Source organism: Chenopodium album, chromosome 12 (genome assembly GCF_948465745.1).
Source record: "Chenopodium album chromosome 12, dcCheAlbu1.1, whole genome shotgun sequence".
NCBI lineage: Eukaryota > Viridiplantae > Streptophyta > Magnoliopsida > Caryophyllales > Amaranthaceae > Chenopodium > Chenopodium album.
Window position 1 is genome coordinate 9,745,959 of NC_137845.1, and position 24,007 is coordinate 9,769,965.

At 36.2% G+C, this 24,007-nt stretch overlaps 2 protein-coding genes and 1 non-coding gene across 4 annotated transcripts; 2 read left to right on the top strand and 1 right to left on the bottom strand.

Annotated features, from left to right (window-relative positions):
* The first annotated feature begins 2,726 nt into the window (after positions 1–2,726).
* LOC145570289 (serine/threonine-protein kinase AFC2-like) lies at positions 2,727–6,438 on the top strand. Of its 2 annotated transcripts, XM_081629325.1 has the most exons (12): positions 2,727–2,942; positions 3,611–3,800; positions 4,087–4,113; positions 4,197–4,350; positions 4,465–4,513; positions 4,606–4,720; positions 4,927–5,018; positions 5,172–5,328; positions 5,416–5,480; positions 5,568–5,665; positions 5,789–5,891; positions 5,991–6,438. In XM_081629325.1, the coding sequence occupies exons 1-12, from the start codon at positions 2,841–2,843 to the stop codon at positions 6,135–6,137; spliced, it is 1,299 nt and encodes a 432-aa protein (XP_081485451.1). In that variant the 5' UTR covers positions 2,727–2,840; the 3' UTR covers positions 6,138–6,438. The 2 variants fall into 2 exon arrangements, with proteins under 2 accessions (XP_081485451.1, XP_081485452.1); XM_081629326.1 differs by lacking the exon at positions 3,611–3,800 and having other exon boundaries at positions 2,762–2,942.
* Positions 6,439–7,725: 1,287 nt separating this feature from the next.
* TRNAQ-CUG (transfer RNA glutamine (anticodon CUG)) lies at positions 7,726–7,797 on the bottom strand. Its single transcript has one exon. It is a non-coding gene; the product is annotated as a tRNA-Gln (tRNA).
* A 9,062-nt stretch (positions 7,798–16,859) lies between these two features.
* Positions 16,860–22,723, top strand: LOC145570290 (quinolinate synthase, chloroplastic-like). Its single transcript, XM_081629327.1, has 7 exons — positions 16,860–17,728; positions 18,810–19,094; positions 19,486–19,704; positions 19,932–20,111; positions 20,615–21,130; positions 21,385–21,546; positions 21,650–22,723. Exons 1-7 carry the CDS (start codon positions 16,994–16,996, stop codon positions 21,713–21,715), a joined length of 2,163 nt encoding a protein of 720 aa, XP_081485453.1. The 5' UTR covers positions 16,860–16,993; the 3' UTR covers positions 21,716–22,723.
* Positions 22,724–24,007: the final 1,284 nt, after the last annotated feature.

Here is a 24,007-nt window from a genome sequence, read left to right on the forward strand (position 1 = left end):
CACACACATGCACGTAAGAGTATTTGATACCATGTTTTGTTAACTTTTACACACACAGAGTCACACACATTCACACAAAGTATAATAGGTTCTTATTAATGATACATCCTGCTTTAGTACTGACCCAGAGAAGTTTATTGAAATTGAACAAACAAATTAATTGGTACCTCTAATAAAACATAGCAACAGGAAACTTCATTGAATGCAGCCCAAAAATAAGGGAAAACTGGAAGAGTAAACTTTAACAATTACAACACTTTACAAGGTCGACATTTCACCCAACGAACACATTTCCAATTATATAAAATTGAAATTATTCATCAAAACCTAATTTTATCTTGGTTTTTAATAATCCAATTTGATTAAAAATTAATCAAGTAATTGACAACAACAACAATTTTTATTTTCTTGAGGAATACCTAGATTGTGAATTTGATATTCGATGATCACAAAAGAAAACATCTTCAGCTCATAAGCTGTTTAAAAGGAAGATAAATATATCAAAAATCGCTTCAATCGAGGACTCATAGGTACAATTCAATGGTGGATGCTCATATCCGAGATTTCATCAAACAATTTGGGGGAGAATTTCAAGAAAGAGAAGAGAAAAGCAAAACTAAACCCTAAAGTTGCTACCAAGTTGATTGAAAAATAATAAATTATCCCAATTCTCAAAAATCCCACAAAATCAAGTTAAATTTGAGTACTTTAAACGATTCAAATTCATCATCCGGAGAATGTGGAAAGAAAGCAAATTTAGGAGCCTAACTGACAATTATATTTATAATGAACCATAGATTATATTGAGAAATTGGTATTCGATAATTACAACAATAAAAAAGGAAAAAAAATGCTTACTTGAGTAACCGCTTCAATGGCTGAGGGAAAGCTCGCAAATTGCTTCGACGAACTAAAAATTCTAGCGTCAGCCATGGGAAAAGGGGGAAGGGGTTGGTGATTGATGCCATTTTTGGCGATTTGAGGAAGAAAATTGGGGAAAATGAGAAAAGATTGAGGGAAATGAGAAAAACAACAAAGAGAAATAATGAGGCAAAGAGGACGATGAAAGAAAACCAGGAACAAGCCACACATGAAAGACCAAAAAGACAAAACTACCCTAGGTAAATTGGGCAATTTAGTAAAGGGGGCAAAGGGTAAAGGCGTCATTTCCTTATTCATAAGAAACAATAATTGTGCAATAGTAAGGGTACTTGGAGTTTTATATGGGTTAAAATTAAAATATTTCCTTAAAAAAAATTCTAATGAGAAACTGTTTCCTTTTTTTAAATAAAATTATTTTCAGTAATTAATATTTGTAACTGACGTTTATAAGTTAGTTACAAACATTTTGATCAAAATTTCTTTGACTTAATATTTGTAACTGGCATTTGTAAGCTAGTTACAAACGCTTTGGTCAAAGTTTCTTTGACCTAATATTTGTAACTGGCGTTTGTAAGCTAGTTACAAACTTTTTAATCAAAGTTTATTTGACTTAATATTTATAACTGGCATTTATTTAGTTAGTTACTAATAATACTTCAAACAATGATAAACCACATATTAGTAACTGACATTTACTACGTCGGTTACTAAGGTCATGAAATTTGTAACTGGCATTATCTTAGCCAGTTACAATTGATGCTTTTGTAACTAGCATAACATATGCCAGTTACTAATAGGGCGTTACAAATATCATTTTTTCTACTATTGCACATACCTCAAACCCATGAGATACGGGGTTTAGAAACCTTGGGGGAGGTGGGTTTGACTCATTCCATTCTCTTAGGTATCAAATAAAAGGAGGGAATAGTGAGAGATTTCATTCCAGAATTGAACCACACATAGGAATTAGTATTAAGTATCAAGTTGCAACCCGATACCACTTTTTTTTTTTTTTTTTTTTTGTCACAACAACCCGATACCACCTTAATTCCATCTTAATTCTAAATCCAAACATCCCCTTGGAGATAGAGGAGGAATAACATACTTCCTCCGTTCTTTATTACTTGACCCGCTTTGACTTTTACACTATTCATCATCCCTCATTTGACCGTCTTTTGTGAATAATATGTAAGGAAAAATATATTCATGTATGATCTTTTTGGGTTCGTCTCAATAAGTACTATCATAATATATACTACCTCCGTTACAGGTTATGTGCAACGATTAGACATTTTCCCTCTCTGCTTTATATCAAATCGTTGCACATAACCTGTAATGGAGGTAGTAACTTTTATAAATTTTACTTATGGAGATTTTAAGTTATTGATCGTTAAAGTTTTGCATTGGCAAGCGTGATAAAAGAAACAGGTCAAGTAAAAAAAAAAAACAGAGGAAGTAAGAACCTTGCTCATTTTCGACACAATCCAACCCGACCAGCTTAAGCACAAGATCTGCTAGCCCAGCCCATACTTTTTGATCCATAAGTTGCCTCAACAAGTCCAACCAACTCCTTAAATCCTTAATGACCTTAACTAGAGTTGGAACAACATACCGAATATGCGAACCTAATTCCAACCCTAGTTAACAACACCTTTAATCACAATTATTATTTAATCACAATTACAAAAGCAACAACACAACGTGAAATACACAAAATCCAGAAAAAGTCAATTTATTAAATCCAACAGTAATAAAACCATCCACGTGTACGTCCCCGATTTCATCTCTCAACCGCCTTACCAATCTCATCGGATTCCCCTATAATCTTCATCTGTGTTAGGTTAGGGTTTTTTCTCACCTCAAAATTTTCCCCAATTCTTAACTTTCTCTCTCCTCAAATTCTCTATTTCTCTCTCTTCAATCGACTTTCTATCTCATCGATTTCGAAGCTTTTTGCAATGGAAACTGAACGAGTTACCGAGTTTCCTATGACTCATCTTGATCGTCGTCCCAGGAAGCGACCTCGTCTGGGATGGGATGTTGCTCCTCAAACTACCAAGGTATACGATCTTTTCTTTTTGATTTTAATTTTATTGTTTTCGGTATTTTTTTGGCTAGATCTGGTGATATTTGATTCGAAATGGCTGAATTTATTGAATTTTATTTGTGATTTTGATCTGATTTTAATTTGGTTGATTCTTGGTGGTTTATTGTATTGATTCAATTATATTTGTTCAGATCTGTTGTTTTATGTTTGTTAATCATCTTTTGACTATTTATGATTGTTTGATTTCTCAAAGTTTTGGTATTGTAATGAAATTGAAGTTTTTTGTTACATGTTATTTCAAGAATTTATATGATTTGTAGCTTTTGAAATCATGGATTGGTAGATTTTGTTGAATTTAAATTTTATTCAAACGTTTTATTTTTCTTTGATGACTTTGAAAGAAAAGTTAAATTTCTGATTTTTATTTCACGCTTGAGGAGATGTTAATCAAATTAATGTTTTCTTATTTCAAATTGTTGATGGGATCTGTTTAAAATTGATAGCTAAGATTTATTTTATGAAGTTGGTTTTTTTAATTTGATTTCAAGTGTTATGAACAATGATATATGGGAAAAATATTTGAAGTGAAGTAATGAAACAAAAATACCCAGAAAATAAAAGATGATAGGGTTTTGTTTTTGTGTTAACTTGAGCGAAACATGGATGAATGGCTGTGTGTAGGCTCCAATAGGTATATTTTGTGGACAAGAGATTGGGAATGTTTCAAGCTTTGCACCGTCAGCTGCACTTTCGGAACATTCTAGTCCCCTGTTTAGCAAGGGAGTGGCAAGAAATGGTTCTCCCCCGTGGAGGGAAGATGACAAAGATGGACATTACATGTTTGAGCTTGGAGATGATTTAACTTCTCGCTGTAAATACACTCTCCATTGTTAAAACTGTTCTTTTACTTTTGTGTTACTGGTTTGCTTGTCCTAAGTAGATATGATGGTCATTCATCATTAATATATAGTTACGAATTAATAAAGTTAAAGGTTGCATTCAATTTGGCTGGGGGTATTCCATACTTTAGTCCTAATATTGATGCAACTTTAAAAACATTAAGCATTTAGCAGTATACTCATGTAGACTAGTATAGCAGGGTGGTTCAGATTTATATTGGTACATGGTATTGATTACTTCTTTTTATGTCTTTTCAGATAAGGTCCACAGCAAAATGGGTGAAGGTATGTATAAAGTGAAAGGTTTATTAATTAAGGTTAGTGATCTTTGTGTTATGGAATCTTATGCGAATCACATTTGGCCTCAGGTACCTTTGGTAGGGTATTGGAGTGCTGGGATCGTGAGAGGAAAGAAATGGTGGCAATAAAGATTGTACGTGGCATTAAAAAGTACCGTGAGGCAGCAATGATTGAAATTGATGTTTTGCAACAGCTTGGTAAACATGATAAAGGAGGCAATCGGTGAGTTATATTTCTGTTTTGCATTTGCACCTCTGTGCTTGCTGCCATTGATGGCACTGCCACAGAGGCTTTTTAAGTTTGACTGCAGTGGTTAAATTGTTTTGTTCCTTGCAGTTGTGTGCAATTACGGAACTGGTTTGACTATCGTAACCATATCTGTATTGTAAGTATATAGTTGATTTAGAATGGGTTTCCCCAATTACACATAAGTTTTGGGGTTAAGAAATCATTGGTGAATTGAAATGGTCTTAACAGGTCTTTGAGAAGCTTGGACCAAGCTTATACGATTTCCTTCGCAAAAACAATTACCGCACCTTTCCCATTGATCATGTCCGTGAGATTGGAAGACAACTGTTGGAGTGTGTAGCATGTGTGTACTAAAATATATCTTCCCTTAGTTATACTGATTTTGTTGTTATCTTACCGGCATCTAGTTCCTTAGGCACATCTTTGATTTCCCTTTCCCAAGATTATAAATTTGTTATCTTCTCGGGGAAGACATCATAAGAAATCATTAACTGTCATGTCTGGGTTTTGTTTGGTTCATGACATTGAGCTTTTTGGAAAATGTTGCAGTTATGCATGACCTTCATCTTATACACACTGATTTGAAGCCTGAGAATGTGCTATTAGTCTCACCAGACTATGTTAAGGTCCCTGATTACAAGGTCTGGTTTTCGGCTACCTTTTGTGTTGCATTGGTTAACCTTTAGTGTTTCTGTTGTTGTTGTGTATTGCATTTTGATGTGATGTTTTGTACATGTTATCTCTGCTGCCCTTGCACCTACTTAGTTCTTAATAATCTTTGACATTGAATGCAGGGTTCTTCTCGATCACCCAAGGATAGCTCATATTACAAGAGAGTGCCCAAGTCAAGTGCTATAAAAGTCATTGATTTTGGAAGCACTACATATGAACGTGCAGATCAGAATTATATAGTGTCAACTCGACATTATAGGGCTCCTGAAGTTATTCTTGGTACAGTTCTTGTTACATTGTACTGAATGTTTGCCCTAATCCCGTATATTTTACTTGTGTTACTGAGATACTTTTTGAAATATGTAGGCCTTGGTTGGAGTTACCCATGTGATGTTTGGAGTGTCGGTTGTATCCTTGTGGAACTCTGTTCTGTAAGTCTGCCTTCTTGATGATAATTATGGATCCTTTAATTTTTTTTATGAAATATCTTGACCTTGTATTCCTTTTTTTAATTATAGGGGGAAGCCTTGTTCCAGACACATGAAAATTTGGAACATCTTGCAATGATGGAGAGGGTGCTCGGTCCATTGCCACAGCATATGCTTAAGAGATTAGAGTAAGTACTAATCATTTTGGGGAATAAATATAGTAGAAGTGGGGTGGGGTACAATGATAATGTGGGGTACAGTGGTGATGTGTTCTACTTGAATATATTTAACTCTGCTTATTATATTGGCAGTCGGCATGCTGAGAAGTATGTTAGAAGAGGTAGATTGGACTGGCCAGAAGGTGCAGCTTCTCGGGAGAGTGTTAGGGCAGTTTCAAAGCTTCTACGGCTCCAGGTATGAACATGTCGATTATTGCATGATGACGCAATGTTTTTTACCTGTTTATCTCTTGTGATGTGTTGATGATATCGTTAATTTTTGTTTCTGTTTCAGAACCTTGTAATGCAGCATGTGGATTATTCTGGTGGTGATTTCATACACCTTCTACAAGGTCTGCTTAGATACGATCCGTTGGAGAGGCTCACAGCTTGTGAAGCTCTCCGACATCCATTCTTTTCTCGTGATAATCTCAGGCGGTGAAATGTACAAATCTGGGTGCCATCTAGTTTAAAGAAGAGGGAACTTGTCATCCGTCAAGAAAGTGGTGAAGAAGATGTTTATAATTCTTGTGCCCAACTCTTATATTGTAAAAGTTGCCACATGATGGATTACAAGTTCTGCTTGTGCTGGTCGAGTTTGTATTCTAACCTATCCTTGAGGCACATGTCTCAAAAGTGTGTATACTTTTTTTGGTCACAGAGCTGTAAAGAGTATTGTTGTATTGATTTTCTTTATATAACAACACTGGAGTTTGGTATTTGAAATAAAAATTCTCTTAATATCTGCATTTTGTATCGCCCCATATTTTTATTTTTAAATGTTCATCTCATGGAGATCAAAGTTGATGTTAACCTCTTCAGGCTCTTCTAGTATTTCTTGGATTGCTGCTAATATGTCAAATCGTTTCTAATCAAAGTAGTCTCTTGCAAATGAGTATTCACCGGTTAACCCAACAACATTAACAAAAATGAGTCAATATGCAGATGTTATTGTCTATACCTGGCATTGTACATTGGAAGGTCCCTTGTTGCAAACTTGCAATGTACATGCAACTATGAACTATGCAATGTTGGTTGAAAATTGCAGTATATGCTTAGCTTTAGGTTGCCAGAAAATTATATGCTAGGCGCTCTTAATAACTTTTGATTGGAGATGATTTTGTGAAAATGTATTCAAAGAATCTCTTTATCTAAGATTCTAATCATAGTTATTAACTTACTACTTCTAGCTGCTGCATTTGCAGTTGTTAATAGGACGTTCTACCGTGTGTTTATCACTAATAACTTCCTGCTAACCAATGTTGTAATACAAATCAATCAGTTTTGTTATATTAAGATAAAACTATGATAGTTTCGTCTAATGTGTGTTATATGTAATCAAAACTGTTCCTCAATGCCTTGGTTGCTCTAAGAAAGAGTAGGGCCTAATGCTCGTAACAATCAAGCTAGATAAGATCATAAGAATAAACTTAGCAATGGATATATTCTGTAATAAAAGCGCTTTAGTATATAGGGCTTTGTTATGCTTTAGTAGTTTTCGAGCAAGCGTTTCATTTTTCATTTGTGGGGAGCTTGAGATAAGCATAAATGTCAACCATAGTTGAAAGTTTTTGCAGTATATATTCCCTCAATCCCTCACATTGTGCAAGTAGTTTTAGGTTTTGCTAGCTCTGTAGAACGATATAAAATTAAATTATTTAAAATCCTATTACAAGCTCGAACCAAAAAAATAAATCTTTGTAGCTTACAACTTACAAGTATTATTATTACTTCAAAAACCATTAGTTATTTATTACTACTAGAACATTTTCGAGTAATATGATTTGGTCATAATTAATTCTTGATTGTTGTTCATCCCGATTTCATTTTTAAAAATTATTAATATTCGATCAAAGTGGGGAATATAGGATCTTTAGCTATAATCCATGGAATAAAAACAGTCTTCTTTAAAATACAATTCATTATATTCTCTGGTAGAAAGGAAAAATATTCATCAGATCAGCTATACTTGAAGCACAAAATTTCTCCAAAAAGCTATGCAAAAATAACAGCACAACTATTAAAATATAAGGTTCTACCGAGATTTGAACTCGGGTTACTGGATTCAGAGTCCAATGTCCTGACCACTAGACCATAGAACCAATTTGTGGTAAATTTTACAGTAGATGGTTAAGAATAATTTACCTCGTACTATGTTCTCAATATCTGTGAAGGGTTGTTTGTTTGTTACAGTGTTTAGAGAAGTAGTAAGTATTAAGTAAGCGGCAACTAGAGGTGGCCAGTGGGCCGGGTTGGACCCAGCCCACCCTGACCCGCACGGCTGGTGGGTCAAATGGGTCCAGCCCGGATCCGACTCGGCACAACCCGGCACAACCCGTTTGAAAAGGTGGGTGCGTCATGGGTCCAAAAATTCTAGGCCAGCCCATTTCGACCCAGCCCATTTTGACCCACATGATTCGGCCCAACTCGTTCAACCCATTTCGACCCACGTGATTCGACCCACCCAACCCACGAACCCACCCAACCCGACCCATCACGCACGGCCCACCCAACCCACCAACCCGCACAACCCGCCAGCCCACCCAACCCGCCAACCCGCACAACCCACCAACCCGCCCAACCCGCCAACCCGCACAACCCGCACAACCCGCCCAACCCGCCAACCCGCACAACCCGCACAACCCGCACAACCCGCCCAACCCGCCTAGCCTAACAGCCATATTCCAAATAATTTTCAAAACTAACGGCTACTTTTTTTTTGAATTTGATGAAGAATGTTAACGGCTAGTTTTTTTGTATTGTATGATCATCCCCTCAATTTTTCCTATAAATACCAATTCCATTTCATTGAAATTTCCACACAACTCAAGCTTTCTTTCTCTCTTACTCAAAAATTCTTAATTGTTCTCAAATTCTCAAGTGTTATTTAGTGTTATATAGAGTTTTATTTTTGTTAAAAAAAAAATCTCCTTACTATTATTATTAGTATTCTTAAGATTCTAAAAAAAAAAAAAAAAAAAAAAAGTTCTTCTCCATATTATAATTAGTAATCATAAAAAAAAAAAAATGGGCTCAAGAGGAGGAATGGGAAGGAGTCAAAGTGGTGGTCGAAGTGGTGGCCAAAGGAGTGGTGGTGCAAATTTTTCGTATGAAATTAATACGGAAAATTTAAACCAATTTGTCAATGAATATGGAGATTATGGTTTAGGAGATGGGCAAAATATTCAAACGTCTCCACCACAACATTTCTCCCACCAATCATCGAGTTCAACTATGCCACCTCCATCACAACCAACATCTCAACCTTCATCTCAAGGTAATTTCTAATTTAATTTTTATTGTTATGAATATTTGAAAAAAACTATTATTAATGATTATAAAGTTCGTTTAGTTCCAATTTTCTATGATTTATAATTACCATGAAAAATGCGTTTAAATAATTATAATTAAAATATTTAAAATTTAAAAGCTTATTTTCATGAATAGCGTTTAAAAATTAATTTCAATAATTTGATTTATGAAAGGTGGTGGCGGTGAAAGTAGAGGTCGAGGACACACTTCTTGGGTGTGGAAACATTTTGACGGTGTTGACGTCACACCCCCGGGATGGCAACCCGGTCAACCAAAGAGGTTCACGTATACATGCCTAGTTTGCAAGGCGCTAGGTGCAAATGACAAGTCATATAGTTGGAAAACGGGAGATGGAACCGGAACCTTTAGTCGGCATTTGCAAAATAAACACGACTTGTTCGAAAATGGCCCCCGTCCTTCGGGGGGTAAGTTGCCCGTCCAAACACAATTGGGTGGATACATGAGCCATCTACCAGGCGGAGGTACACCTTTCCATTATAATAAAGATAGAATGATTGATGAAATGAGTACTTTAGTTATTGCTAATGAATACCCTTTTAGTTATGGTGAAAATGCAAATGTTGAGCATTTTAATAAAGTTGCATTACAACCTGCATTTACTCGTGTCCCCCGAAACACCCTAAGACGTTATACACAAACTTCTTATTATAAATATAGGAGTGGTTTGATTGAATTATTTCGTACTTTTGATGGTCGTGTTAGTTTTACAAGTGATACATGGACTTCTAGTATGGGCGAACCTTTTCTTTGCATTACTGCTCATTGGGTGGATGATGATTGGTTTATTCAAAAACGTATACTATGTTTTCAAGCTATGGAAGAAAGGCATACCGGTTTTAACATCAAAGTTCGTATTTTGGATTGTTTAAAAGAATTTCACTTGAATAATAAAGTTTTTTCTTTGTCTCTTGATAATGCAACTGCAAACACAAAGTGTATTGACTATTTGAAAAATGACTCCGAGTTGCATTTGTTGTTGGGTGGTAGTCTCTTGCATGTTAGATGTTGTGCTCATATTTTGAATTTGTCTGTTCAAGAGGGTCTCGCTGAGTTGCAACCATTGCTAAACCCAATTAGAACAGTTATAAAATGGATTAGGATAACTCAGTCAGTTAGACGAAAGTACATAGCTATGTGTAAAGAAAGAGGTCTTAAGAAAAGACAATGGTCTATTGATACCCCTACCCGTTGGAATTCTACTTTCAATTTGTTGAATGATGCTATAAAGTATCGTGATATTTTGACCCAACTTTACAACGAGACTCGTGTTGATCCTACTGAGTTATTAACCGAAAGTCAATGGACTAATGCTTCTTTTGTTCGTGATGTTTTAAATGCTTTTGATAGTGCAACTCATATTTTCTCTTATATCTACGAGCCTAACATTCATTTAGTAGTAATTGAGTGTGTTAAAGTTGTTCACACCATCGAAGAGCATATGAAGATTGATGAACTTCGTCCCGTTCTTGATAGCATGAAACGTAAGTGGCATACTTATTTTAGTGAATTTCCAATTATTTATGGAATTGCTGCTATTCTTGACCCCGGTGTCAAAGCTGAAGGTTTGGAAAATCTTTTAGAATTTTATTATACAAGTTTAGGAATCGATTATGATGTTAGTGAATATATTAACAAATGCAAATCTGTTTTGGGAGACCTTTATGATCATTATGCATCTATTTATGGTTTTGATTTAGCTACACCAACTAATACTAGTACTTCCGATTCTAGATTTGGTTTTCTTGATAAAGTTATGAAAAAAAAACACAAAGCATCTACATCATTCTCATCATCATCTTCTTCAACACTTGCTATTAATGATTATTTGTCATATCAACATGAGACCAACAACAGCTTTCAAATTATAAAATGGTGGCAAGAACATCAAAAAAGTTTTCCTATATTAGCGAGAATTGCAAAAGATATACTTGCAGTTCCCGCTTCATCAGTTGCTTCCGAGTCTGCTTTTAGTGCAGGTAGAAGAGTGTTAGATGAAAAAAGATCTCGCTTAACTCCGGAAAGCATTCAAATTTGTGTTTGTAAGAAAGATTGGGATCAAGCTGAAAGAAGAACTCAAGGTTTAAAGCAAGACGAAGACGATGAAGATGATCCTGTGATGATATTGGAGTCGTCAACGGATGATGCAGCTTCCGGGGATGATGATGCAACAAACATGGGTGGCTAGAAAAGTCTTAATCAGGTACGCTAAGAACTACGTGGGCTTTGATTCTTTCGGGATACGTAGGCAACTTATTTTTCGAAAATTAGAATTTAATTGAAAAATTAAATTTTAATTTTCTAAAGATAGGTCCAAGCCCCCCTTCCTCCCCCAAATTCCAAAATAAGTACAATATAAGAACTACGTTGGCTTTGATTCCTTATTTTGTGATATAAGGATACGTAGGCATCTTAATTAAGAGCAAGCCATCAAATTGTTAATTTTGTAAAAATTAAAACATCACACACCCCATTTAGCCGTTTCACCCACCCGACCCTAACACACGAACCCACCCGACCCTAACACACTAACCCAACTCAACCCAAACCCACCCTTTGACCCACCCTAACCCATGAACCCACCTCGACCCACCCTAACCCACCTCGACCCACCCTTTGACCCACCTTAACCCACGAACCCACCTCGACCCACCCACGACCCGTCTAACCCACGAACCCAGCTCGACCCACCCACGACCCATCTAACCCACGAACCTAACCCTAGTGTGTCCAACTTCTCCGACCCAACCCACGACCCGGCCCACCCTACCTAACGTGTGTCGTGTCGTGTGTCATGAAACCCCAACCCGCGACCCACCTAACCCTAACCCAGCTCGCACGACTCGCACGGTGGACACCTCTAGCGGCAACCAACGGGAAAAATATATGTAGTAAGTGGTTCTTAAGGTTAACCGATTTAGGAATAGTTCTTACAAGTAGGGATGGCAGTGGGTCGGGTTAAATGGGAGACCCGCCCAAGTGGGGCGGGATGGAGGAGGTTTGGCGGGTGATGGGGCGGGGATGGGTATAAAATGTTTACCCGCCATGGGTGATGGGGCGGGTATGGATTTTAGAGTAGACCCGCCCCATATCCGCTCCGTACCCATCTTATACCGGCACCATATTTCTTTTAGAAAAATTTAGAATTTATAAAACTTGAAACCCTCTAAGACCCAATAAGCTTGAATAATGAAAGTCCCAATTTTCTTTACCTAATTTGATATAATTGTCAATAATGTGATACAATAGAGCATCATGGCAATGGGTTTGGGATGATTTTGGGGCGGGTATGAGGTGGGTGATGGGGCGAAGATGGATCCTATCTTGTACCTGGTGGGGCGGGTATGGATGTGGATATTGTACCCGCCACGGGTGGTGGGGCGGGGATGGGTATAAGATTTTTAGGTGGATATGGATATGGAGGTACCATCATCCGCATCCGACCCGCCCCATTGCCATCCCTACTTACAAGTAATACAAAAGAATAAGTAATACTTTGTATGTAAGTAGTGGATCTTTGTTGATTACAGTATTTTTTTTTATAAATTGATAAAGAATTTGTGGTAAAATTATGAAATTTGAACCCCTAAAAATAAAAAAATAAAAAAATAAAAAAAAAGGTGTTGGAGACGACTATTGAAAACAACAAAAAAGAGTTTATGTAAGTGAATAAGCTGGGCTCTTATTGTCTATTGACAAGCTACCCAATTATGTCCATAAGATTCAAATGGCTCAATTTATACTTGAAAGGATGTTTATTGGTTCATTTGCCCCCAATTTATCACATCTCAAATTCTTTGCAACCCTATTGTGGGGGGGTCCGATATTTATGAAAAAGGAATGAATTTTAAACAAATTTTATAAATAGAAAAATACTTTTAGGTTGACTATAAGAAGAATTTTGTAGTACTACTTGAATACCTTTTGTTTGTGGTGAGTTACTTGATTCTATTTAGACAACTTCTGATTGAAACGGGAGCATTAGTTTTATCAGTGGACTTACTTGCCCTATCTTGGCGGTCCTTCAACATAATCTCAAAGAATAAATTGGCCAATGGGATTTCGCACAACTAATTAACTTTATTCACCATTTATAGCTTGATCACTTCAACTTAATTTCAGTTTAGTTTAGTTCATTTCAATTCAGCTCTTAATTTCCTTCTCTTATAAAATATTCAGTTCAGTTCAACTCTAATTAGTTAAGTTCAATTCAGCTTAGCTCTCAGTATATGTGAAAAGGCTCATAATAGGAACAAACACAAAATTATTAGTCCAGAACAAGTAAGGGTCTGTTCTCATTGACTGAACTCAGCTGAACTAAACTGAACTGAGCTGAACTAAACTGAACTAAAATGAATACTTTATAAGAGAAGGAAATTCGGAGCTGAACTGAACTGAACTGTACTGAATTTCAACGTAAGAGAACAGACCCTAAGATTTTGTTTTGAATTCTACATATTTTGTAGTAAAATTTATGGGCAAATACAAGTTTATCTGCCAAATAAACGAATTTTTATTAATCTGATGCCATTTATGTAAATATATTGAAAAGGCGTGGTAATTTATTCAATACTTTTGGTGAGCTGTCCAATTAATATTTGCAACTTGCATGTAGAAAATTACACATGTATACCTCAATTAGTACATAAAAAGACGCATGTGTTATATAGGGGATTAAGTGGGCACGGCTAAAAATTTATTTGAATCATTTTAGAGTTCATGTGAAGACGTTCATTTTAGCAATTTATGTATTTTGGACATTTAAGTTGGTTAGAATTTATGCTAAGGTGAAAGACTTATTGGTATTGATTAGGTTTTGAATATTTGATAAAGTTGGTTATCAAAACAGTAAAATAGATACTCCGTATGGAGTATGTATTTTGTATAATTCTTGCTTTATTTTTTCAATTAAGGGAGGGTACACAAAATTAAGGCAATCTGCCCTTAAGATTGCCTTATTAGACTTAAATATGAAATTTGGTCATTGAAGAAGATTACGGACAAACATCACTTAAAAGGAGAAATACTTGGACAGTGAAGATCATACAACCAAGGCGATAAATAACTTGCTCAAATTTTAAATTGATTTTTAGGCATTTAGCCAAAACAATGAAACATTATAAAAAAAAGACTAAGAGAGTCAAGAGTAGATAGTCAAGATAGTAAAACCAAGGCGATGTATAATCTGTTCAATTTTTAAATTGATATTTAGCCAAAGCAATGAAACATTTTTTAAAAAGAGTTGAGAGAGTCAATGTATTGAATGTATTATATACAAAGACGTCATTTACACTTAAATAGATAGCCAAGATGGTAAAATCAAGGCGATGAATAATCCGTTCAAATTTTAAATCGATATTTAGCCAAAGCAATGAAATATTATTATTTAAAAAATAAAAAAAAAAATAAAAAAATAAAAAAAACTTAAAAAGAGTCGATGTATTCAATGTAGTCTATACAAAGACCTAATATTACACTAAAATAGCATATTTAAGATTTTGTTTGTTGATGGAAGAGAATCTAACCATGAAATAAGCCATTCTACCATATACATTCAATTCAAAGATACCCTTTTTCCCTCAAAGTTTTCCAGTTTTCCACAGGCGATGCGCAATACAATATGCCGTAATTGATCAAGGGGTCCACAGCCACCAACCCAATGAAATTTGAAAAGCTCATATTCGTTTGTCTCACTTTTTTTTTTTTTTTTTTTTTTTTTTTTTTTTTTTTGCCTCACTCTAATGAAGGCATATGTTACAAGATACTTTAATTCTATTTTTACTTGTCAGTTCCTATTTGTTCTCCATTTTTAGCTAATTAAACTATTACTCCAATACAACTAGGTTCCAACTAATAATTAGTCGGGACTAGAGCTGTCAAAAGTTGACCCGATCCGAAATACCGACTCGCACACGATTATTAATTGACCCATCTGAACCCGAAAAAATGGTGACCCAAACCTAACCTGACCCGACCTGAAACCAACCCTAGACCCGAGTTGACCTGAGTATGTGAGACCCAAACCCGAACATGAACTGACTTGGAGATGACTCGACCCGAATGTAACCCGTAAATTATTGACCTGAACCGAACCCGACTTGAACCGAAATTAACCCAAACCCGTTTTAACCCGTCAAAACCCGAATTTAACACGACTTGTTACTAACCTGACTTGAATTCAACCCACCCCGTTCCTAACCCGACATGAATTTAACCCAACCTGTTACAAACCCGACCCGAAATCAACCCGACTTGTAATTGACCTGACTCAAATTCAACCCGACTTGTTATTGACCCGACCCAAATTTTATCAGACCTATTACTAACCCGACCCAAAAATTCAACCCGATTGATTACTAACCCGACTCGAAATCAACACGACTTGTTATTGACCCGACCTAAATTCAACCCAAATTGTTCTTGACCCGATTTCAAATCACCTTAAATGCAATTTAGACTACCTTTATTATTGTTGATCAAGCATTTTGTCTAGGGAGACCAAATCGGTCCATGCCAGCAAAAGGAAGGAGCATCATCCTCAAATTTAAGAGTTAAATAAAGTATATATTTGTTGTATGGTCAAAGGAGATAATTATCTTCCTAAATTATAGACTATATTTTCCTAGTATAATATCATATATATTATAGTCAATGGAAATAATTAGCTTGATAAAAATGATAATTATCTATTTATAGTTAGTTGAACCCGAATATGACCTAAATTGTAAATGACCCGACCTGATGGTAACCTACAAATTATTGACTTGAACATAACTTGACTTGAATCCGAGAATGACCCGACTTGGAAATGACTTAACTTGATTATAACCCGCAAATTATTGACTTGAATTGAACCCGACTTGAACCCGAGAATGACCCGACCTGATTATAATCCGCAAATTATTGACTTGAATCGAACCCGACTCAAACCCGAGAATGACCCGACCTGATTCTAACCCGCAAATTATTGACTGGAACCAAAACCAAGAATTACCCTAACCCGTTTTAACCCGAATTAAACCCGACCTATTGTTCACCAGACCCGAATGATGTAACCCGACCTTTTATTAACCCGACTTAAACCCGACCCAAACCCGATAAGAAGTATGACCCGAAGTGACCCAACTCAAGCATGACCCAACCCAAACCTGACCTGCATAGGTTATGGAATTTACCGAATTGATCCGACCCGAGTTGACCCAACCCACTCTTACCCGACCCATTTACCCGAATTGACAGCTTTAGCCGCGACGGCCTACGTCCCTTTGTTTTTTTTTGTTTTGTTCTTAACAAATTTATTTTATTCCATTTTGGGCCATTGATTTTTTGCTCATATGATTACTTTGCCATTTAAAAAAACAAAATTTCTCTTTATGTCTTCTTCTTAACTATGGGCATGTTCACATTTATTGAACTGAACTGAGTTGAACTTAATTGAACTAAACTAATTGGAGCTGAACTGAACTGAACTAAGCTGAAATGAATATTTTATGAGGGAGGGAAATTAGGAGCTGAACTGCACTGATCTGTTTGGAGTTGAACTGAACGGAATAGAATTGATTGGAGCTGAAATTAACTGAATTGAACTGATATTGAGTAAATGTGAACAGGCCCTATGACAATAAATGACGAGAATAAAAAATTTCTTTCTCTCATAAACAATTCATTTCATTTCAACACAATTAGTTCAATAAAATCGAAACTTGTCCTATCTCAGTATAAAAATAAAATAAAAATAAAAATAAAATTATTAGAAAAGTGAAATAAAGTGCCCATAGAAGTGGGGACAGTGGAACATTCATTCCTTTTCGCGCGTTTGTCTTGAATTCCTCACCTCACACCTACACAACACAACACCATACACCATACCCTCCTCCATTTATAATCGTCTTCCTCTGTTTTCATCTCCATATTTTCTGCCATTTTTCCCGCTTTTCAAGGTTTTCTCTCTCCTCCCAACCTTCAACCATGAATTCTCCTGCCACTTCTTCTTCTTCCTCCTCACGCTTCTTCTCTTCAATCCCTTCTCTCAAACCCCCTTCTTCTTCCTCCATTACAATCACTCGCTTTCCTTTTTCCAATTCTACCCTCAATTTCTCTCTCCTCAAAACCACCATAAACCCTAATTCTCCCCCTTCATCCTTCGTTTGCGCCGCCGCAATTACCTCGACTCCGGTGCCGGAAACCTCCGACCTCGCTGCATCGAAATTTGATAGGTTAATTGCAGAATTTCTTCCGTTGACTGACCCCGTTGACCGGGTGAAGCATTTGCTGACTTACGCGGCGAAGTTTCCGCCGTTAGATGAGGAGAATCGGACGGCGAAGAATCGTGTGATGGGGTGCACGACACAAGTCTGGGTTGACGCGAAGCTTGACGAAGAAGGGAGAATGAGATTCATGGCGGATAGTGATTCTGAGCTGAGTAGAGGGTTTTGTGGGTGTTTAATCTGGGTTTTGGATGGTGCTTTTCCTGAGGAAGTATTGAATTTTAAGATTGAAGATTTAGGGTTGTTGAATTTTGGGGGAATTTCTGGGGGTGTTAATTCTAGGGCTAATACTTGGTATAATGTTTTGATTAGTATGCAGAAGAAGACTAAATTTCTTGTTGCTGAAAAAGATGGGAAGGTTTTTGGTGAACCTTTTCCTTCTATGGTTATTTCTGCGGATGGGATTGCTGCTAAAGGTAGCTTTGCTGAAACGCAGGTAATCTTTTCAATAACGCTTTTGTTTTAAATGATGTAGACGGGATTTGATCAGTAAGACGTAGTCTTTTTGGTGTAATTCCCAAATGCTTTTACCAACTAAACTAGTTGTCATGCGCTTATATTTTAGTGATGTAGTAGAGGTAATTCCAGTGTGCAATCAAGATTTGGTCTTTTTTTTTTTTTTTTTTTTTAATTTTTTTAATTTATTTGGTGTATTTGAATAGTATAGTCGGTGGAATGCTGGCATGCTGCTGCTTTGGTTGATCTTTTGTATTTAGGATTATGAAGACAATAGTTTTCGGGTTTTTAGGAATTAGAATTATCAGTATAAGTGGTTTAATTGGTGGAAAGCTGCTGATTTAGTTGATTGTTTGACAGTGGAATTTTGAATTTTAAAGACTAAATATTTTTTGGGTTTGTGAAATTAGACTCGGTATAACTAGTTTATTATGCTGATCTGCTGTTGTTTAGAGTCGGTTCATTATCAGTTTGTTGATCTTATGTGCTGGTATTTATTGAAGCATGGTGAGTTGATGACTAGATTATGTTTGTATGATGAAAAAAAGAAGACACAGGTGCTCGCTCACTTATGTGTGTACTTGTGTAGGCATAAATTTTCATCAGAAACTGCATATTTTTATGCACATATTTGAATTTGTGGAGCAGATTGAGAGACACACATAGTCGAATTAGGCAACTAGATAGATTGGAAAATTTGCCTGAAGGATTGGTTAACCTTTCGTCTGATTATATTAAGGCAATTAACAATTCAGTGATTTGAGTTTGGTTTTTAAGCTGATTTAGAGAAATTTGGTTATAGTCAGAATATTGTGATTGTATACTGCTGTATTTATTTTGGTTCTCATGTGGAGGGTCAAGTTATGTCTCCTTATAAGGATATCAGTTGAAGAATGACGAAATTCCAATAATGCATGAAAGACTCCTCTTTTTCGCTTCTTGAATGACTTTATAATTCATTACTCTTTAGGTTGATCTGCTGCTGTCCTTAATTCTTTGCATCTATCTTCTACATGTATTTCTAGCATAATTATGATACTATTGATTTGAATTGATTTCAGGCAAGATATTTGTTCCCTGATGAATCACAAGTCAATGATCTTGTCAAACATCTCAAAGAAAAGAACATTGGCATTGTTGCACATTTCTACATGGATCCTGAGGTCCAAGGTGTCTTAACTGCAGCCCAAAAGCAGTGGCCGCACATCCATATATCAGACTCATTGGTTATGGCTGATAGAGCTGTCAATATGGCTAAAGCTGGATGCCAATTTATTGCTGTTCTTGGTGTAGATTTCATGTCAGAAAATGTTCGTGCAATCCTTGATCAAGCTGGCTATGACAAGGTAAATCTGACAAGTGCTGTCTTGTCAAATAGTCTTTTATTCTAGTTACCACAGGAGACTGTTTTATGTCAAAGCTAAGTATTAATGTGCTGAAAAATGAGAGGGTAATGGCATAGTAGAAAATTGGCGTAACCTTAGCCTGCCAAAAAAACATTGTTAATGACCTTGTTATTAGTGCTGTGGTTTTCAGAATGTGATCAGCTCCTTGTCTTCTTGTAGCTGCATTGTTCAATTTCAACTCCACTCAAATGCATTTATATATATTTCATGTTAAAATAATGATTTTCTTATGTACAAAACCTTAATTAAGTATATTGCAGTTTGTTTTACACAAGAGTTTGCTGTCAATATGCGTCCAACAATATAACTTGATGGTGAATGCTTTGTGCAGGTTGGTGTTTACAGGATGTCTGATGAACGAATTGGTTGCTCATTGGCTGATGCTGCAGCTACAACAGAATACATGAAATATCTTGAGATTGCCTCTTTGTCGCCACCTTCATTGCATGTGATCTATATTAATACTTCATTGGAGACAAAGGCTCATGCTCATGAACTTGTTCCAACAATAACATGTACATCTTCCAATGTGGTGCAAACAATTTTGCAGGTTGGCCTAAATGCTAAATAATCATTACTACTGCTGCAGTGCTGCTTGTTTCTCTTTACTTTTGCATATGTTTTTGCTGGTTCTCTATTCTATACTTCCAAGGTAGCCTAATTGGACTTCCCCTTTTACGCATGTAAAGTTTATTGATCCCTTTTCTCCCTTTATTTATGTGGATTCTAATTGCAGTTCTGGGTTTCTTATTCCACATCTCCTTTTCTCTTTCTTAGGCATTTGCACAGATTCCTGACCTGACGGTGTATTATGGACCGGATTCCTACATGGGTGCCAATATTGCAGAATTGTTTCAGCAAATGGCCTTGATGTCAGATGAAGAAATTTCAGCAGTACATCCACAACATAACAGAAACTCAATCAGATCTTTGCTTCCACGCTTACAATACTTCCAGGTGCTTGTTATACTTTTTTTTTTTTTTGAAAAGAGGTGCTGTTATACTTTGTGGGCCTTTTATAAGACATAATGCTGATGATTTAATTTCTGAATTTCTTAGGTGTAAGCTATTAATCTGTTATGTATAATACATCGAACATTTTCATGTTGCTGCTCCATTGAAATTAACAATTTTAACCCCTATACGATCAATCCAATGGTAGAGAGTGAGGAATAGCTCAAGTGGTTAGAGCTCCTCTCCCGGTTCTAGGTGATCCTAGAATCGATTCTCATTAGTCGCCCTTGGCTCTATAAACACCCAAAAAAAAAAAAAAATCAATCCAATGATAGATATGTCCCTCTATCAAATTTAGACAGAGATCTAATGAATCCGAGAATACTCTGTATTATGTTACAAACACACTATTAGCATATCTGCAAATTACAATTTTGTATGAATATTCTATGAATGTAGTACAAGCGGTTGCCTTTTATTAATCTATGACAACATTTCTGCACCAGGATGGTACATGCATTGTACATGACCTTTTTGGACATGATGTTGTAGAGAAGATAAATGAGATGTACTGTGATGCATTCCTTACTGCCCATTTTGAGGTCCCTGGAGAAATGTTCTCTTTGGCTATGGAAGCAAAAAGACGAGGAATGGGGGTAGTTGGCTCCACCCAGAACATATTAGATTTCATAAAACAGAGACTACAAGAGGCTCTGGATAGAAATATTGATGACAATCTTCAATTTGTCCTGGGGACAGAATCAGGAATGATTACTTCCATTGCTGCTACAGTGCGTGAGATGTTGACGTCCCCAAAACTTTCTCCGAAGAGAGCTGATATTAATGTTGAGATAGTTTTTCCTGTATCATCAGATTCAGTATCAAACACAAAAGATACTTCATGTTGCAGCTCTAACTCAACAGGAGTTGAAGATCCAGTAAATCTTACTGTTGTACCTGGAGTTACAAGCGGTGAAGGGTGCTCGATCCATGGGGGTTGTGCATCCTGTCCATACATGAAGGTTAGCAGCTTATCAATCCTTTTACTGATGTTTTGGTTTGCAATACTACCGCAAATTTTCTTTGAACTGCTATTTTCTGCTTAAGCTGGTTGTATTTCTGATAATATCTACGGGGGTCTACTGTGTAAGATAAAACTTGTGATTCTTTTGGCTGAGACCTTTCTGTGATTCTTTTTCTTCTGGGTTTCATCTGAAGTTAGCTTACAGGACAAACATTTTAAAATCTAATCTGGTCGGTTCCCTTGCTTTGCCAGATGAATTCTCTCAGCGCCCTTCTTAAAGTTTGCCAAAACCTGCCAAATGATAGGCATGTTCTCTCTGCTTATGAAGCTGGAAGATTTAGTTCTGAGACAGTGAATGGAAGATCAATAGCTGACGTTGGATGTGAACCAATTCTTCACATGAGGCACTTTCAGGTTTTTCTCTCGTAGAATTTGTTCAAATTTTCAGGATGTTAACATTTCTTAAATATTCATATCTGAATAGGTTTGGTTTGGATTTATTCTGTTGTATCTACAGGCACACCGAGAACTGCCAAAGAAGCTAATTCATCAGGTCTGTGTGAATGGGATGCCAGCATCATAAAATCTGATGAACTTTGTCATGTACGGTGGCTGTCAGATAGTTTCTGCTGCTCAAATGGATGAGCTTTACATGCAATTTTGTCAGATGATTTATATTCAACGCACCTTCCCTAATCATGCTGCAAAAGAGTAATCTCTTGTTGCTTGGTTTCCTAACCCTACCCCCTCTTCCTTTTGGGTTGGTACTTGTGTTGATTGTTGTTACCTTAATACCTTAATTATAATAGTTCAATCTTAGAATTCTAGTGAGAGATATACCGGGCGATGTGTTGTACATATGATTAAACTCATTTCTGAATTATCAAATACACAAATCTGGGCATTTTCCCCAAAGGTTCTAATGCTGAGGAAAGTTATCACCCAACAATAGAGACAGGAAATTCACTTTGGGTACTTTATATTTTGGTTGTTCTACTATGGTGCAGAGGTCAATAAAGCTGTTCCAATTTGGGATCATTCATATCAAAGTTTATCTTAATTGTCCAAATTATCTTAGTTGCTAGGGTTTCGAGGGTGGGGGAGGGTCGGACGGTGGTTTTTCGGGGAGATGGAGGGATTTCTAGGGGCTGGAATGTTACTAGCTTTTCTGGGTTGGTTTTTGGGGAAGAGATCACTGCGCGAGGTCGGCGAAGGTGCTGCGAAGGGCGGCGAAGGTGAGGCGACCGGCAGTGTAGGTGCGGCTGGTGTTTTGGTGGAAGGATGGTGGCTAGAAAAGGTGAAAAGGGAATGTATTAGGTGGTTGTGTGGTGGTGGGATGATGGGTTTGTTTCCCTTGGTTTTGAAAACAAACAACATAGAGAAAATTGGGTATTTTCATTCCATTCTCTTCCATTCCCTTTGTTCATTCCATTCCGTTAACCTCGGGTGAACCAAACGGCCCCTTAGTGTTTTAGATTTGGTTAGAGTTATTAATTCTCATTGTTTTGCCGTCACTCCCTTTAATTGTAGGAAAACTTTTGTATACACCCTATTTTCAGTAATTTACTGTACATCGGGTACATTTTTGTCAGATTTAGTGTCACTTTTGTCAAATTTAGTATCACTTTTGTCAAATTTAGTACCTTGGCAATTTGTTCGGTAACTAGGTGATAATGAGAAATAATTTGTAAAGATAGTCTTGTGCCATTGTCCATATTAATGATAATTCACCCTAAAATATACCCTTTTCTTCATAAAACTTTGTAACATGTTTTTACCACTTTAGGGGTGATGTTCAATAATACATGAATTAGGATGATATTTACAAAATTATACTTAAATTTACTCAGGTCCACCGTCATTGATTATTATCTACCAAACGAGTTGTGATGGTGCTAAATGTCATAAAATAACATGTTTTTTTTTTTTTTTTTGGGACTTTTCAAACTTAGAAATTGAATAGTTTGTGTTCAAATAATAATATAATATCATGAATCACGATTAAATCAAATTATTGGTCTAGTCATACACTAATTATAATTAATTATTTCATCACACTGTGGATACAGTTGCAAGAAATCATAGAGCTGAGTAGTAGTGTTTCTTATCTCCCTATCCCTATAAAAACTGATGAGGGACAAGCTAAAAACTACACACACAAACAACTATTACTTAATCATCCATGGAAAAGATGAAATGGAGTTATCTGCTACTTATTAGCGTGATTGTCATGGCAGGCAGTAGCACAACTGCCAGCCGTGAAATCGACGATGGTTTGTCCAATCTTACTATATTTGAGTAGTAAAATAAACTCCTAGCTAAGCCCGTATTATCTTGTGGAATATACTGAGTTAAGGTAATAATTGGAGACCAAAGTTTTATACTTTTCACCTTTTGGGACCCGAACTTTTTTTCTTCACCGTTTGGGACCTAAGAAAGAATTTTAAACAAATAAATTAACTATGGTTAAGCATTGGGACCCACTAATTATTTTAGGTTTAATTTATTTGCAAAGAGAATTTTTTATTGGTTTCTCCAAAATAAAAAAAAAGTAACCGTGTTTACCCAAAAAATAAAAATAAAAAAGGTGTCTTTTCAACTCTCATTGTTCATTAGAGTACTCCTTCATCATCAACCTCCCTTTGAAAAAAAATTGAAGCTTTGAAGCTGATTTTAGTGCAGATAATTAGCGGTATATTAAGCATCTTAACACAAGTAAGTTGTCTAATCTTGTACAATTTTTTACTTCAATTTTTTTTCTTATAAGTTATCGCTGGGTTTAGGGATTTTTTTGTAAAAAAAAATAAAATTATGGGTATTCATGAATTTTGATGTTAAAATTGACGATTAGTGTTGCTATAGTGTTGAATTTATT

What these genes read in the sequence shown, in the direction of transcription:
- LOC145570289 (XM_081629325.1), top strand. Translation starts at nt 2,841, where the DNA reads ATGGAAACTGAACGAGTTACCGAGTTTCCTATGACTCATCTTGATCGT. An exon ending in AGATGATTTAACTTCTCGCT is followed by an intron (nt 3,801 to 4,086) that starts GTAAATACACTC and finishes ATGTCTTTTCAG; the next exon opens with ATAAGGTCCACAGCAAAATG. An exon ending in ACTGTTGGAGTGTGTAGCAT is followed by an intron (nt 4,721 to 4,926) that starts GTGTGTACTAAA and finishes AAAATGTTGCAG; the next exon opens with TTATGCATGACCTTCATCTT.
- LOC145570290 (XM_081629327.1), top strand. Translation starts at nt 16,994, where the DNA reads ATGAATTCTCCTGCCACTTCTTCTTCTTCCTCCTCACGCTTCTTCTCT. An exon ending in TGGTGCAAACAATTTTGCAG is followed by an intron (nt 19,705 to 19,931) that starts GTTGGCCTAAAT and finishes TCTCTTTCTTAG; the next exon opens with GCATTTGCACAGATTCCTGA. An exon ending in CACGCTTACAATACTTCCAG is followed by an intron (nt 20,112 to 20,614) that starts GTGCTTGTTATA and finishes TTTCTGCACCAG; the next exon opens with GATGGTACATGCATTGTACA.